At 49.3% G+C, this 15834-nt stretch overlaps 1 protein-coding gene across 1 annotated transcript; it reads left to right on the forward strand.

Annotated features, from left to right (window-relative positions):
• The first annotated feature begins 8007 nt into the window (after positions 1 to 8007).
• On the forward strand, positions 8008 to 13129 carry LOC127471327 (uncharacterized). Its single transcript, XM_051788089.1, has 2 exons — positions 8008 to 8416; positions 12347 to 13129. Exons 1-2 carry the CDS (start codon positions 8379 to 8381, stop codon positions 13032 to 13034), a joined length of 726 nt encoding a protein of 241 aa, XP_051644049.1. The 5' UTR covers positions 8008 to 8378; the 3' UTR covers positions 13035 to 13129.
• Positions 13130 to 15834: the final 2705 nt, after the last annotated feature.

Consider the following 15834-nt stretch of genomic DNA (forward strand, 5'->3'; position numbering starts at 1 on the left):
GCTTCACTGCCCTGGGGAATCATGGAACTGTTTGTGTTGGAAAAGACCCTGAAGGTCATCGAGTCCAACCCTGAGCCCAGCACTGCTGAGCCCACCACTAAACCATATCTCCAAGTGTCATATTATTTCCTCTTGGGAAAACATCCCTTGATTTCCAGGCTATATTTAGGTCATATAAATGACCTGCACCAGGAGGGTGAGGGGGATTCTGTTCCTGACTTACAGGGAAAGCCCCATGTCCATGTCCAAGCTGAGATCACTGGTGGGCATCCTTGGAGCTCAGTGGTCCTGGGCTTCTAATTCCCAACAGGAATACAACAGGAAGGCACTGGTGTCAGATGGACCCTGCATGAATGGGGAGAGAGAGGTTTCTGAAGGATATAATTAAAAAAATAGCAAAACCAGCATGGCAAAAGCCTAATCAAGCCCTTAGAAAAAGAGAAGGCAGGATTGACAGTGTGACAGTGGTTGGACATCCACCTCCACACCAGTGCAGGGGGTTCTTCAAGCCAGGGAAATGCCAGGGGAGAGCCAATGCCAAGGCAAACAATCAGCTTTGGATCAGAATAAACCGGAGCACACAGTAACAGCAACACTGTTTCCTCTAATGACTGATCAAGGGGGTGCAACTGCAGCTTGAGAATTGAAGACAACAAGAACTGAACTGAAGACAACAAGAACTGAAGACAACAAGAACTGAGGCACCCAGCACAGAATGGCGGATATGGCCCATCAGATATGCAAAGTGATTTGGTTAAAGACACCAGAGGAAATAGTATTAGAAACTTCCTGTTCTTTGACATTCAAGTTCTCATCTTGGGTGGTTTTCCTCTCTTCTTGTTGATTTAAAAGGTAATAAGCAAAGGGAAACCCCCCTGATGAGCGATGAGATACTTCACCAGGCTCTTTGTTCCAGTGTGAGTTCAGATAAGGGCACCCAGGAGCCTGTGACGAGATGCTCCCACAGCTACCAGTGCCACCTCCAGCCCTCCTGTGCCCCTGCTGCTCGAGCAGATCGTGGCAGATACCAACAGGGAGCTTTATCAAACAGAAGTTTTGGTTTTAATAGTTCCAACCTCTCATTTCCTGAATGTCAGGGGTGGATCTGCCCAAAAATAATCCACGTTCTCAGTCAGAGGTAGGAGTTGTGGGGCCTCCAGCTTCACATCGAGTTGGTTTGAGCCCATCCAGTTGTTATCCACTACGTCCAGTCTTCCCAAAACTCTGTCCCATCCTTTCTGCTTGGATTTAATGACATGTGGTCTCAGTCTCCAGATGAAGTGTCTGGTCTGGGCCAGCTATCAGCTCCTTATCAGCACCAAAAGTGCCTTCCCTGAGCTGTGAATCAGCCCTTCAATTATATAACTGCCTGTTCTTATCTGATATTCTGAGAATTTGATGCTTTTTGGGGTTTGGGTTTTTTTTCAATCCTCAATGAAGAAGAATTTGACTGTTTTTCTGCCATAACTGAACTGCTCTGTGCAGACCAGGCACACAAAATGCCATAAACAGGCTTTAGAATGGAATAGTCACTTGGATTGGGAAAGGAAAAGGGAGCAGCCAAGGAAGCTTTTTTTCTTAAAAAAGATGAAATTAAATCACACAAAAGATCATCTCCCTTGTGATCCCTGGTGTCTAAAATGCAGTGGTACTACATGAGCTGGTGGGGGCTGGGGACAATCCCAGTTGTCCTTGGCCAGGCACTGCCAGGGAGAGGAAGGAACTGGGATCAGACTGAGGGCACCAAGAGGCCATGGAATGATTGATCTCCAGTGAAATACAGCTGCCATTAAATGCAGAACTTAAAGCTTCATAATCATACTGACTCAGTTTTGGCAATGGGATTTGAAGTCCAGAGATAAATTCTCTGTTTCCATCCACCTGAAAATCACACAAAATACAAAAATACTGCCAGAAACAGAAACTTTGATATGGGGGATGACCAACAACATCCCCTGTCCAGAGACCAGTGCAGCCTCTGCAAAACTGGGACATGATTCTGTTGGAATTATTGGCTTTTTAGTCTCTTCCAGTAAATGAATGACCTTTTAGTCTCTTCCAATAGATTTTAAGCACCAAGAAGCAGCGAGCTGAAGGACTGCTGGAATTACCACCCAGTAAAGACTAGAATTCATCACCCGTTGCCAAACAACATCTTAAACCCCTTTGTGCTGCTTCTGCTCCATCATCCTGAGAGTTAGAGAGATGCAGGTCACTTCAGTCAATGCCACAGGTGGACACAGGTCTTTCCCCAACTTTCTATGAGCTCCCTGAAGTCATTTTTGAGGTTTTTTTTTTCCAAATTGGCCATACTTGGGGTACATGGATATATAAAGCAGCCCAGCACAGCTCTATCTGTTTAGTCTGTGGCTCTTTGTGCACCAAAACCCAGCTGGCTTTGCAAGGTCTGGCTCAAGAGTGATTTCTGGCCTTGGACTGACACCAAAGCCCACAGGCAACACCAACCCCATCTTGGGAGAATTCAGATTTCTGTGCAAACACCTCCACATATCTGCACATCATCCTACACCATAAAAATTGGCCTTTTTTGGCCATCTGAGGACTTCTGAGACAAAGCAGCCACGCTTCTGTTTAAACTCCAGGCTGCCACAGGCAAGGGGCTGATGTCAAAGGCTGTTTTTCAGACATTGTGCTCAGTCTGCACAGCTCCTCCCTGCCTGGCAGCTCTGTAGCTGCTCTTCCACCTTTCCTCATGTGCACCAAAACCTCCTGCAAGTCCTGGAGGGTGGTTGTGGGCCATGTGCTTTGTACCTGCCTGTCCCCAGGGAGGGCAGGAGACCTGCCTGCTCAGAGACAACATCTGCAGAACATGGAGCATTCTGTGCCCAGCCCTAACAACTGATTTCTGCATTGCCTTCTCATTTGTCCATCCACATTCAAGTCCTCCCATTGCTTCAAAAATCCAATTTCAGCCTCTCATTTCCACTTTTACAGAATTAGAACAGAATTATAAAAGCATCAGGCAGATGTTTTCCCCACTCTCAGCCTTTCCCTGCAGGAACCACAAGCCATTAGTTCAGCTGAAGTCTTGGCTCCCCTCATTATTTATTTAATTGTACTTTAGTGCATTATTCCTTCTATCCTTCTGATTTTTCCCACAATGCTTTTTTCCAAGCCCCAGCAGGACTCCACGGAACAGGATCATGGTTGTTTATTTTTGTTTTGCAGAGATTTGGGAAGGAGTAGCTCTTCCAGCAAACCCACAGGGCCGTGTCAGGGCAGAACCAGCTCGAGGACCTGCCTCATCCCTACCATGGACCTCTCCCAGCACTTCTGCACCTCCACAGCCACATGGACCACTCCAGGAGCAGCAGGTGTGTCCTACACCCTGTTTTACACACCCCACTGCTCTCTTCAAAAGAGAGGAAAAGGCAAATCCCAATAAAGCCACAGGAAGCTGGGAATCCTTCAGCCTTCTCTGTGCTCACAGGAGAAGGAAGGGTTTCCAGCAGGTTCTGCAGCCACAGAACAGGTGAGAGCAGCTGGAGCAGGGCACTTCCAGGGTAAGCATTAGGAAAGGGGGATCACCTGTACTGGAGCCCTGCTGGGGTGATGTGCAGGATCCTCATCCCTCTGAGCCAGGCACCAAGGGAGATGGGGACTGAAGGCAGGCCCATGCAAGGAGGACACGGGTCTCTGTGGAGACCTGAGCTGAGGGTGTGCTGGAGAGGCAGATTTTGGCCAGGACTCATTGATGTATGAACAACTCAATCCCTCCCCTTCGCCAAATCCCAACTGATCTGGCCAAATCCACTATTCTCTTCCAAGGTGACCTTCTCAACCTCAGCTGAGCCATTACTAACAATCCCTTCCTTCCTGCCCTCCAAAGCCATCCCCCACCCCTCTTCCTGACCAAGGGAACGACATAAACCTGTGATTGCTCCCGAGGAGCTGCTGTGGGACCTTCCAGGGCTGTGCCCAAACTGAAAGGCTGAGATGGTTCCCAGGTGGCTCTGGGTTCAACCTGCCCAGGCTCAGCTCCATTATTGCCCATCCAAAACGTGGCATGAGAACACAAAGAAATCTTGGCAGTGTTTACACACTCTCTCCACAAACACCCTTAAATGACTCCCTCGGGACAACCGTGATTCCAAGCGCATTTCCCCGGATTGGCACTCAAGCTGCTCAGATCTCCTCAACTTTGGCAGTGGTGCAGTTTAGGTCTCTTTCTTAATTAACTGATTTTCTATGGAAGTCATTTTTATCTCTGTGGTCCCACTAGGAAACTATTTGTCAGATGTCCAAATCAAACACATTCACCAATACGGGAATTGAAGGAGTAGCACAGGATTTGTTTCCTCCCTTCATTCTCTCAGACAACAATAACACTCGAAATAGCTCCTAAGATTGTTTTCTAAAGAATAATAAATTTTTCTGTCTGACAGGCAACTTCAGCTGAAAATAATATGTCAATATTCAGAGAGAAGATTTCTGGAAAACACTGGAGCAGGACCAGGAATTCCTCGTGCACTTGTTTCAGCTCATGATGGATGAGGGGTTGCTTTATGTGGTGACTGCAAATATGATGCTCTGGATGGAAATGGATGATGGCATTGGAGCTGTTGCTGGTGGTCTGGGACTTCCAGCTGGGCTCTGACCCACAGGCTTCACCTGCTCAAATCCTGCCCCACTCCAGCCTTGCCTTCTCTCACCTCCTGCATTCCCAAATACTCCTTTGGGCTTCTCCAGTGACTCTGCATTTACCTCCCACCACTACAATGAGCTTTTGCTCTGCTTTCACTGGCCACAGAGGTGCAAAGGCTGGAGAACACTCCACTTGAGGGACATGTGCATTTGATGAGATATGGGACACTGTTACTTCTGCTCGTGCCACTCTGGGCTGGTCCCTCACTGTGGAAATGGCCCTGGCACCAGCCCACGGTTTAACTCCAGCCCCACATGGCCTCTGGCTTTATCCTGGTGGGGTGGGGGAGAGAACTGGGAAGGCAAAACTGAGGAAACTGTGGATTGAGACAAACACTGCAAGTGTGTGGCTTCCTGCTGTGGGTCCACGAGGACAGACAGGGATGGAGACAGTCCAGCCAGGAGTGTGGCGAGCTCGTGTGGGTGAGAAGGTTCAGCAGAAGGCTGAGGAAGTCTGTGGCTTCCAGGGGAATTCCTGCCAGGCTCATCCCTGGAGATGAGCCGAACAACAGAATGCTGTGACTCAAAGGAAAGCACATCCCCAGAACTCAACTGACCCCAGACCGAGCTGACCACGGAGCTGTGGCTGCTGGGAGCCCGGGTACGAATGAGGGACTGAGGTAAAACCACAACATGAACAGAAATAAAAGGGCCCAGAGGTGTGTTTGTGGCACAGCACAGAGAGAAACCCCTGAGCTGCCACCAAGGAGGGTCTGAGCAGGCAGGGGCAGAGCTCTGCAGGGCCAGAGCCCCAAGGTCTGACCTGCACTGGGGGTGCTCAGCCTTTCCTGCACTATCCCTTCAGAAGAGTTGTCAGCTGAGAATTTCCAAACTCACTCCAAATGCTCCCAAAGCTACAGGCAGCTGTGGGGATTTTCCTGCTCAGCTCCTTAGGCCTGGCTGAAGGACACATCCCAAAGTGCTGTGACCATGATCATTTCCACATTGGGAATGTGAGTCAGCAGAGCCAGAACACACTGAGATTTGCATTAACCTTCTTGCACCCAGCTCTTCTCTCCCAGTTTTATGAATCACCACCATCTCTTTATGCATTTTATCTGGTAGATTTTATCTTCATGGATTTGATACCTTAGACAAACAGGATTGTGCCATCAACATTTTCCCTGTCTCCCATAAGGAAACCCTTCCTGCCAGCTATGCAAAGTGGGCTGATGAAATCCTGGAAACTTGTTTTATTGCTGGAATTATTGTCCACGAGGAATAAACATTACTTCAGTAATGCTCTGTCCCAGCATTTGTCCTCATTAAAAGGTAATTTCCTTTTCTATAGTGGAAAAGGAGAAGAAAGGCAATCAAACAAGTGAGGGGATTATTTCCTTTGCTGGTGAGCTCTTTGGAAAGGCAAAAAGAGGAAACTTGTGTTTTTGAGAGAGCTGTGAAATACACCCAGGTCACTCATCTGGGGGGAGATCTGACAGCAACTGCTCTGGTTTCTCAAACAACCTAAGAGAAAAATAAAATGAGAGTAAAACACGAGAAGGGCAGCACAGGCTGTCCACACCAGAGCCATAAATCAGCCCAGGGCTCAGGATGGGATGGCACCACTTCAGGACAGATAAATGCTTGACCACCAAGGAATAGGAGTTTGGACCTGTTTTGTAGGACCAAGCTGCAGAGTTATTTGCAAAGAAAACTGTCTTCCCTCAGTTTCCTCGAAATCTTCAAGCACTTTCAACAAACCTCCTCGAAATGCAAGACATTCAGATGATGTCATTTATCTGGGCCCACAGAAGCTGTGGCTGCCCCATCCCTGGGATTGTCCAAGGCCAGGTTGGACAGGGCTTGGAGCAACCTGGCCCAGTGGAAGGTGTCCCTGCCCATGGCAAGGGGTGGGACAAGGTGAGCTGTGATGTCCCTTCCCACCCAAACCATTCCATGAGATGGCAAGAGAAGAGTGGCGGAAACCCTCAGGGGTCAAAAGTGGAGTGGAGTATTTTAGACAGAAGAAAACTGATTTTTTCTTCCCTGTGGCTCAATTCTAAATAAATTCTGTTGTATTTCACCTGCTGAGGGGAAAAAAAGAGGAGTCCTCAGCTGCAAAGGGCACTGTAACCACTGTACAGGGCCAGCCAGAGCCTTCAAACAAAGGTGCAGCCCAAAACAAACAGGTTATGGAAAAATCCTGGAAACCACCTCACACCAAAGAGAAATCAATTGGGAAAGCTGTGTTTGCATTGCAGGAGACACCGGTGGGTTCAAAGAGAGCCCATCAGCCCTGGGGAGTGGTGACCAATGTTAATCTTTACCAAGGAAAGATTAACTGTGGGAAAGATTTCCCTGCTGTGCCCATGGCCGATCCCGTCCCTCTGCTGGGCACAGCCGGGTCCAGACCCCCCTTCCCACCCTCCCACCTCCCCAGACAAAGGGGTCTGTTGCTGTTCTCACAGGCTGGGTGCCCCTGGGGAAGCGTTCTGATGAAATGGGTGGTGCCCCGGGCAGGCTGAGGGCTCTTGTCTTATCTTTCCGCAGTCGTGATGAAATTCTGAGCTGCTGGCAAAGCGGGCACAGCACCTGCAGGGTTGGTGCCCTCGCAGCTGAGGGTTCTGCTCTATCACCACGGCAGGCAAGGAAAATAAGCAAATGTAACAGGAGCTGTGAAACACAACAGAGGCTGTAAAATGTCATAAAACACAAAACCGCTATGGGGAGTCTCGGGCGAAAGCTCACTCATTAAAATCAAATATAGAAGTGAATATTTATACACTTAAAGCACAAATTATATTAGTCACCAACCAGTCCAATCCCTTTTTTCAGGGACTTTGGCTTTGGCAGATGTTCTCCCAAGAGCCCCTGTGCAGACCCAGGGTTGCCATCGTGCTCTGGGCAGGGAGGACAGCACTGGGCTGCCTTCCCCTGGGGGAACAGGGGTGACAGAGCTGTGCAGCACCCAGAATTTCAGCATTTTATCTTTTTACAGCTCTTCATCCCTTCAAGAAGTGAAGAGGGCAATGGTAGGACTGGTGTTGGACAGGCAGCAAACCCTCCCTGTTGATCAGAAACCATCACAGCCTTTAGCTCCCTGTTTTCATGTCCTGGCTGCAGCAGATCGACATCCAGGACAGGGCTGGGAGCTGTGGTCGGGGTTCACGTGGCTGTGGATGTATCCCACAGTGCCTGTGGGATGTTCCTCCACTCTTCACTGATATCTCATGCAAAGACTCCCCAAAACATGGATGAACTTGGCTTCCATCCAACATCACACCTGGAGAACAACCAGGAGCGTCAGCTCAGCGTCATCCCCCTCCAGCCTGGGTATCCCAGGAAACACCAACACAAACACTCCCTGGGAGAGCCCAGTCCAGCTTCTCATGCCAGGGGACATCCTTTCTTCGCTCAGAATAAGTTTTTTTACTCATGGATAACCTGTGCTGGCTCAGCCAGACGAGTGCAGGGTTGCACCCTGTGATCTGCCCCAGCTCCAGCCTGATTCCCAGGAAGTGTCTGGGGCTCCCCTTCCACGCAGGGCATCAGTTTTTCCAGACAGCTGAAAGTTAATGGCTCTGCCACGAGCCCAGTGAGTAATCCTTGTGAAACCAGTGCTGGGGAAGTTGCCCAGCCAAACAAATTCTGTCACCGTGGCTCTGTGCTCTGACGTGGTGCTGAACGTGCAGCACTGGATATAAAAACCAGGAAACAATCCAAGGGAAACGGCACATTTCGGCTCTGCTGCAGGCCAGACACGGGGCACAGGGATGCAGAAAACTATTCCTGGCTGCTTCTTCCAGCAAATGTAAGTATTTTTCCTATTAAACTAAATAGTAGCACTTGATTACAGTCAGGATATTCCATGGGAATCTGCATTCCCAAATTTTTTCTCCTCTTCTGTGTATTCTTTGACACCATTCCGGGAGGAGTTTTGAAAAGAAGTATTTGTTTAAGAGTGGGAGGTGATTTTCTGTCAGATTACAACAACAGAAGTTACTATTAATCGGAATTTGGGAAGTGTGTCAGAAGAGAGATTCCTGTGGAAATAAAACCTGTACCTCTGAAAACGCAAAGTGTTGGTTCGGGAAAACTCCTGTGAGTTTGAATGAGGTTCTATCCTCCCAAGAACTGTCCAGGTGTCACTGTCCACGTACAGGGATCCACAGACAGCAGGAGGCTGCTTTGAAAACTGTAAAGAAACAGATGAATTGGCTCAGGTTTCCTCCTTCACCGATTCTGGAAACACTGAGGAAACAGCCCCCCCATTCCTGTTCCCAGCTGGCCCCATCCCAGGCATGATCCCACCTGCCCAGGTAAAGGCAGAGGGGAGGCTCTGCTGGTGGGGAGCATCTGCTCCCCCTCCCCAGGGCCCTGGGTGGGCTGGCAGGAATTCCCAGCTGTGGGTTGGCTGTGGATGGGGAGATTGGCAGTGGGAATCAGGGAAGCCACACATGAGGAGCCTGTGCCTTCAGCCCCTCCTTGTGCTCCCTGCACAGTCTGTTCTTCATCCAGTGCCTCCTCAGCCTCACCTCTTTGAGGGCTGTGTCTGACCAGTGCCATGCCCCGGGTGGATCTCTGGCACTGAGCTTGGGTAGAGCAGCAAGGACTGTGCCCTCTCACCATCCCTGTGGCCCCCAGGCAGCATTCCCTGCCTCCTGCCACCATTCCCTGCCTCCTGCCACAGCCCAGCCCGTGCCCACACGGCATTCCAGAGGGTGTGTGTTGGCAGGTGCCAAAACTCTGCTGGAGGGCACTGGAGCTCTCCATGAGAGAGACCATGAGAGAGCACCCAGCTCTGCTTAATACACCAGAGCAGATGTATCCAAACTGCATTTGGAGCAAGAATTGGAAATTAGGATGTTTTTTTCCCTATCAAACATCCCCAACTGCCTGTGTGGTGACACACGGGCCTGCTCCTGTCCCTTGGCCCAGGGTGTCACCTGTTTCCTTACCCTGTGCCCGGATTCCTTCGGAGGTATGAAAAGCGTCCCCGCCTGGGGACAACCTGTGACCTGCTGGCTGGGACACCCAGGAGAGATAAACATCTAAATCCCCTGCGGCCAAGGAGGAAATCCAACCTCCAAACCTCGTTCTGCTACATTCTGGATGCAGTTCTAAGCACTAAATCACAGTGTGAGAGAGGTGGAGGGAGCCCTGACAATGATCCCGTGACAATGATCCTGTGACAATGATCCTGTGACAATGATCCTGACTCCTGGGCCAGCTGGGGCTTGGCAGGCAGGACACCTCTGCCATGTCTCTAACAGAAAGTGGGAAGGCATTTTGCATCCGGGAACTCCAGTTCTTTTCCAAAGGACACTGTGGTGTTAAGGAAAATGCTGGCAGTGTTATGTAAAATGCTGAATTTTTCAAGAAGGGAGGAGGTGAGAAACACTCTGAGCTCCTCAGTGTCTGGACTGGCTGCTTTGGGCACCTCCTCCAGCCCTACCAGCTGCTCCTCATTCCTAACACTCCTCCTTAGAAGAGCTGATCACCAAGCCCTGGGTGTAAGATAGGACCCAATGTCCAGAAACTCAGAGTTAAAATGCTCCACAGGGACAAGATCTCCTGTAAATCCAGCCCTTGGAGGTTGTAAAATAAAAAAAAAAGAACTTTATCAAGGCATATGGTTTATCTCCTCAAAAATATCTTAATGAAAATATACACAGACATTTTGCAAGAAAAAAATAATGACAAAACATTCTTAATGTACCTTTCCAAAGGAGCAACTTGCTCGAGTAACAAGATAAATCAGGATTTACCTGTATTTATCACAAGTTTGTTCTCCTCCAGTTGTAGCCAGGGAGTTGTATGAGCTTTCACACTGTGGATCCACGTGGGTTTGATCCAACAGATCTCAATTTTATTGGTGCTCTATCAACACAAATGATCAAACCAATCACAGAGTCATTAAGGTTGGAGGAGACCTCAAAGATCTAAGTCCAACCAGTGCTCAGACACCAATGGTCAGAGATTAACCCTTCCCCTTCCTCAGTGGAGAAGCAAAGCCCACCCTGGCAGACAGGGAACACCAAAGGGGCTGCACCAGGACTGGGCTCAAAGCACCTGGACTTAATGGGGAGAGCACAGACCACTGATCTTGGGAAGATTTTGCCTTTGCCACAAAATGCACAGTCACTTTTCTACTTAATCACTGTGGAAAACGAGGGCAGGATGAACCAAATCAACTTCAGCTGAAGTACAGGGAGAAATTTTCCCTCTCCCTTCCCCAGAGCATTCCCGTAGCAAGTTGGATCAGATACTTAAAAGACAAAGGAGAACAGGCACATGTGAGCCTCAGGTGAGTCAACCTGGTACAAATCCAGTCTCTACAGGCAATGGGAATCCCAGTCTTAACAAAATTGGCTCGGGACCTTTCAGAGGAATCACTCAGGATTATCATCATCCCATCAAAATTGAAACCAGGCAATGACTAAAGCAACCAGCCAGACCTGTTGGGTAACTGCACTGGAAAAGCTCAGTAGTACCAGCTCCAAGGCACTCCCATTGGGAATTCTGAGAATTCACATAAGGAGATAATTGCTCAGTATGAAAGAAACAGGATTGTTACTCTTAGTTAAATCTCTGGGGCTCAGCCTCCTGGAAACTTCTTCAGTGACTGACACCTTTCTTGAGTTGTTGGCCTCAAAGCTGGTCATGTGCTTCAGCCAAGACCCAAATTCTGCCAATTCCTTATTACAGTTAATGAAAATGCCCAAAATGTGAGATCTCTGCAGAACCCCACCTGACACATTATTCCTCTAGTTCCTGATAATGAGCCTTCCCTTCTATCCCATCCCTATGCATGACTTAATCACAGTTTCATCTAGTCCATATTTCTTGCCTTGTTCCTCTATAAAAATGCCTCATGAAACAATATTTGCACTCTTAATGAAAGTCAAGCAATGTGACACTTGCTGGTGCTCACCCATGAGATTGATGATCCTGCTACAGAAGGAAGCTGGGCCCAATAAATTTAACAATGTGAGACACCCACATTGTTCTTCCTTATCTCCTCTCTACCATTTAGATAACAATTTCCTTGTTTATCTTAGTAGAACTGAATTAGCAGATTCTTTTAGTATTTTCTGGCAGCTGAAGTCTTCCATTTTCTGGCTCCTCTTGTCCAACTCCTCCCTTTCAAACTCAGGCCTCATCTTTGCTATTTCAAATTTTCAGGGATTTCTACCAGTTAAAACTTCTCAGTGATAACCATGGAGGGTTTCCCCCTTACTTCCATCTCCCACCTCACCTTCCTTACCTTCCCATCCTTGTTTCATGGCTCTTCATCTGATGGCTTGGTCTTTCCAACATAATTCTTATACACCTATGCTAATCTTTTATACTGATCTTCACCATATAATCCTCACTCATCATCTAATCCTCACTCCATCTCTTGTAAGCATCTTTCTTTCTTTTTGAGATCGTAAGAACTAATAATTTAACCCAATTAACCTCTTGGTGGTCTCTGTAGCCTTAACCCACACAGGGATAGCTCCCACTCACTCCCTTTCAATGCAATATCACACCAATTATGCTGCTACCTAAAAATGCCCAGGCACTTTACAAACTTCATTCCTGTTTAAGATATGAGTGTGTAAACACCAGCTCAGGTCCTGAGCTCTGAGTAATCTACAGCCAGTTCCTGACACCGGAATGTGTTTGTACACTTTGCCTGGAATCTATCCCACTAATTTTACATTTAATCACCCTTTTTTTTTCTAATGTATTCTAGGTATTCTTCCTTAACTGGCATTTTGATGGAGAGAGACCACATGAAAGACCTGAGGAGATACCTGGCACTTAAATACATCCAATACCTCGTCCTGTCTTCTTCCCACGCCCTCAGCACCCTGCTGGGCCTGCTGGGCAGCGTGTACACCATGATCACCCTGCAGTCTGCCAAGGTTTCCTCCAAGTCCACTGCAGTCCTCATCTCCAGCCTGGCCAAGGCAGACGTGCTGGTTTTGGTGAGCCTGCTTTTGCAGGCGGGTTTATGGATCTCCAGTGCCGGCGTCTCGCCCGCGGCAGCTCTGGCGCGGAACCTGCTGACGGCGAACGCCCACCTGAGCTGTGTCCTGCTCAGCTGTGTCGCCCTGGAGGCCTATCTGATCACCTTCCTCCCCACGGAGTCACGGCACCTACGGACCGTGAGGAACGCCAGGATGGCCTCCAGGCTCCTCTGGCTCCTGGTGGCCGCAGAGTGTGCCCTGTTCCAGGCGGACGATCTCCTGACGGCCGGCGGCGCCTCTGCTCCCACCCACGGCCCCTGGGCCCTCTTGGCTCCCCTCCCCAGCACGGCTGCAGCCCTTCTCAGGTCCCTCAGTTACATCCTGGGCATTCTCCTGAGGATTTTCAATGTCTACATCTACTACAAGATATTTTTCAGCGTGTCTAACAGGTCTAGGCTAAAATCAAAGTAGAGCCTGTTCCCGGGGGATGCGGCTCCGTGACAGCCAACAGAAGGTGCTTCAAACCAGTTTCAAACCATTGGTTTGGAAACTGTTCAATAAGCAGGACCAAGGCTCGTGTTTGGGCTCCCCGTGGAGTTTAAACCCTCCTGTTTCCTGGTGCTGTGGTTATGGAGGGGAGCTGGGGCTGAGGAGCCCCTGGGCACTGAGCCAGCTGTGTCTTTGGTTAGACTTTATTCACCGTACAGGTGGAACAAATGACATTTCAGGAAGGGTTGTAAGGCAACCCCAATATTTTTTATATCAAAAGGGTGCTTAGAGGATTACTCAGGGATCTGTTGAGCCAATATGTAGTTGTTTACTAAAGACATGATCTATGTCCTAAAATATCTCTAACCCAGGTGACCCACCAGACTCAGCAAGTGGGATGGAGAGACAAGGTGAGCACCAAGCTGGGTTGGTTGGGCACTGAACAGGCTCCCCAGGGCAGTGGGCACAGCACTAAGGCTGCCAGAGCTTCAGGAAGGTTTGGGTGATCCTCTGGGGCACAGGGGATCCTGGAGATGGGCCTGTGCAGGGCTGAGGGTTGGACTGGATGATCCTTGTGTGTCCCTTCCAACCCAGCACATTCTGTGATTGATTCTGTGACAATCCCCAGTGCACACGTGGCCATAGACACTTCCACCCACTCGTACCCTTTGCCTGGGAGACACCCCAGATCCATCTCCAGACTGTTGGGAGACTGAACCTCTCGATATATTCTGCCACCCCCAGACCGTGGCTGTGGAGCCAGCAGTGAGTGCTGGGTGCTGACAGGGCTTCTCAGAAGACCTGAAAGGAAGCTCTGCTGAGGGCTGGGCAACCACAAAAGGCAGAGCAGAAATGCACTCCAGTCAATTAAAGCCCTTTGATGCGTGTTATCGAACAAAGCTGATCCCCGGGGCAGGAGGGGTGTCCTGGTGCACTGTGATACACTGCTCTTAGTCTCGAAATGAGACACTCTCAAGAGGGATGAAATGGTACTTGAAGTGCTGTAATTAATAAAAATTGGTTTTGTTAAAGCCTGTGCATTATCTATTACAAATGAATGCTTTTTTCTGAGGTTCTGCTGCAGTTTCAGCTCCTCCTGCAGAAGCCGAGGCTGAGAGGGGACGATCCCGCCGGAGCCGTGTTTGGTGCACAAGGAACACGGGGGTTTTAATCTCTGGATTCACCACTTGGCTCGGGAATTTCTTCTGCCTGATCATCCTGGTGAGTGTTTCTGCTCACAGGACAACGACTTCCTCAAGAAATTAATGAAAGCAAAGGCTAAGTGTGTCTGAGTCGTGGTCAGGCTGAAAGGGAAGGAGATGCTCCACAAGGAAATTCTGGGACAGCACACCAGGCTGTGAGTGATCTGCAGGGCTGGAACACCCAAAGCACTTTGCAGTCAGTGACAGACCCTTTATTCCCTTTTCAGCTCTTTCAAGTGTGTGTCGGTGCCAGGAATTGCATCACTGCAGTAGCACTGTATGAGCAGAAAGTTGAAACCAAAGGAAGTTTGGAATAGAAACATAATGATGCACAAAAAGGGGAATTCCCATGTCGTGAGAGTGACCAAAATTGTTAAATTACACCAGCTACTGTGTAGCTGAGGCTACACAGTGTGTTTGCCTCACCTAAATCATTAAGACAAGAAGGGAACCGTTCTCCTACTTTTCCTGGGAAGACTCATTCAAAGAAAGTTTGATAATAGTCCACGGAGCTGTTTCTGAGAAGGAAAGAGTCAGACAGGAAAATATGTTTCTACAACTGGGTCATCTTTCAGAGATCTATTTTCCGAAGCACTGATAATCCAGACAAAGGGCTTGAATTTAGATCTCCCACAAGCCACATGAGCAGATTGAACTGAAGAGATGGGTTTGCTCCCTGCAGTAAATCACGTCGACAGAAGACATTGACAGTTCTTGGGAAATGTTGGTGTTTTGTTATCAGTGCCTCAAAATCCTGGAAAATCACGAGAATCTGGGTTTCTTCTAACACTTGCTGGCTCCATTTCCTTTGACTCACAGCTATTTCTCCAAATGACATTTAAAATAGCTCTGAGGGTGTTTTAGAATGACACCGGGTGCTCTCGAAAGTGCAAGGAGATATTTGGCGGCGGTGGCTCCAGCTGGGAGTGTGTGAACAGCACGCGGTGCTGAGCAGCCCCGGTCGCACCGAGGACACGCCGTGTCCGACACGTCCTGCCGAGGGTTCTGGCTCTGCACCCTTGTTCCTCTTTGCTGCATCACTTCTGGAACCGCTCCCGGCCGCGGCGATCGCGGCTCTTGTTTGCACATCGTGCCCTCTGCTGGGAGCGGGGTGGTTTAGCCCAAAGGAAAATCCTCCTCTCTCGCCCTGGCAGATGCCGGAGACTTGTGCCAAGGGCAAGGAGTGACAGGGCAAGGGGGGATGGCTTTAAGCCGAAGGAAGGGAGATTTAGATGGGATATTGGGAAGGAATTCCTCCCTGTGAGGGTGGGGAAGGCCCTGGCACAGGTTGCCCAGAGAAGCTGTGGCTGCCCCATCCCTGGAAGTGTCCAAGGCCAGGTTGGATGGGGCTTGGAGCAACCTGGGCTAGTGGAAGGTGTCCCTGCCCATGGCAGGGGGTGGGACTGGATGAGCTTTAAGGTCCCTTCCCATCCAAAGCAGTCTGTGACTCCATGCTGTGGCACATGGGAGAAGGGAGGTGACAGCTCCACACCTGGTCCCTCGATGGCCCCTTTCCCCCTTTCTGCCTCAGCCCTCTGCCACACGACCCCTATTTATCCCAGTCTGGCTTTGTGACCTCT

The sequence above is a fragment of the Manacus candei genome, unplaced genomic scaffold, assembly GCF_025592945.1.
Source record: "Manacus candei isolate 608988 ecotype Guabito, Panama unplaced genomic scaffold, ASM2559294v1 h1tg000003l, whole genome shotgun sequence".
NCBI lineage: Eukaryota > Metazoa > Chordata > Aves > Passeriformes > Pipridae > Manacus > Manacus candei.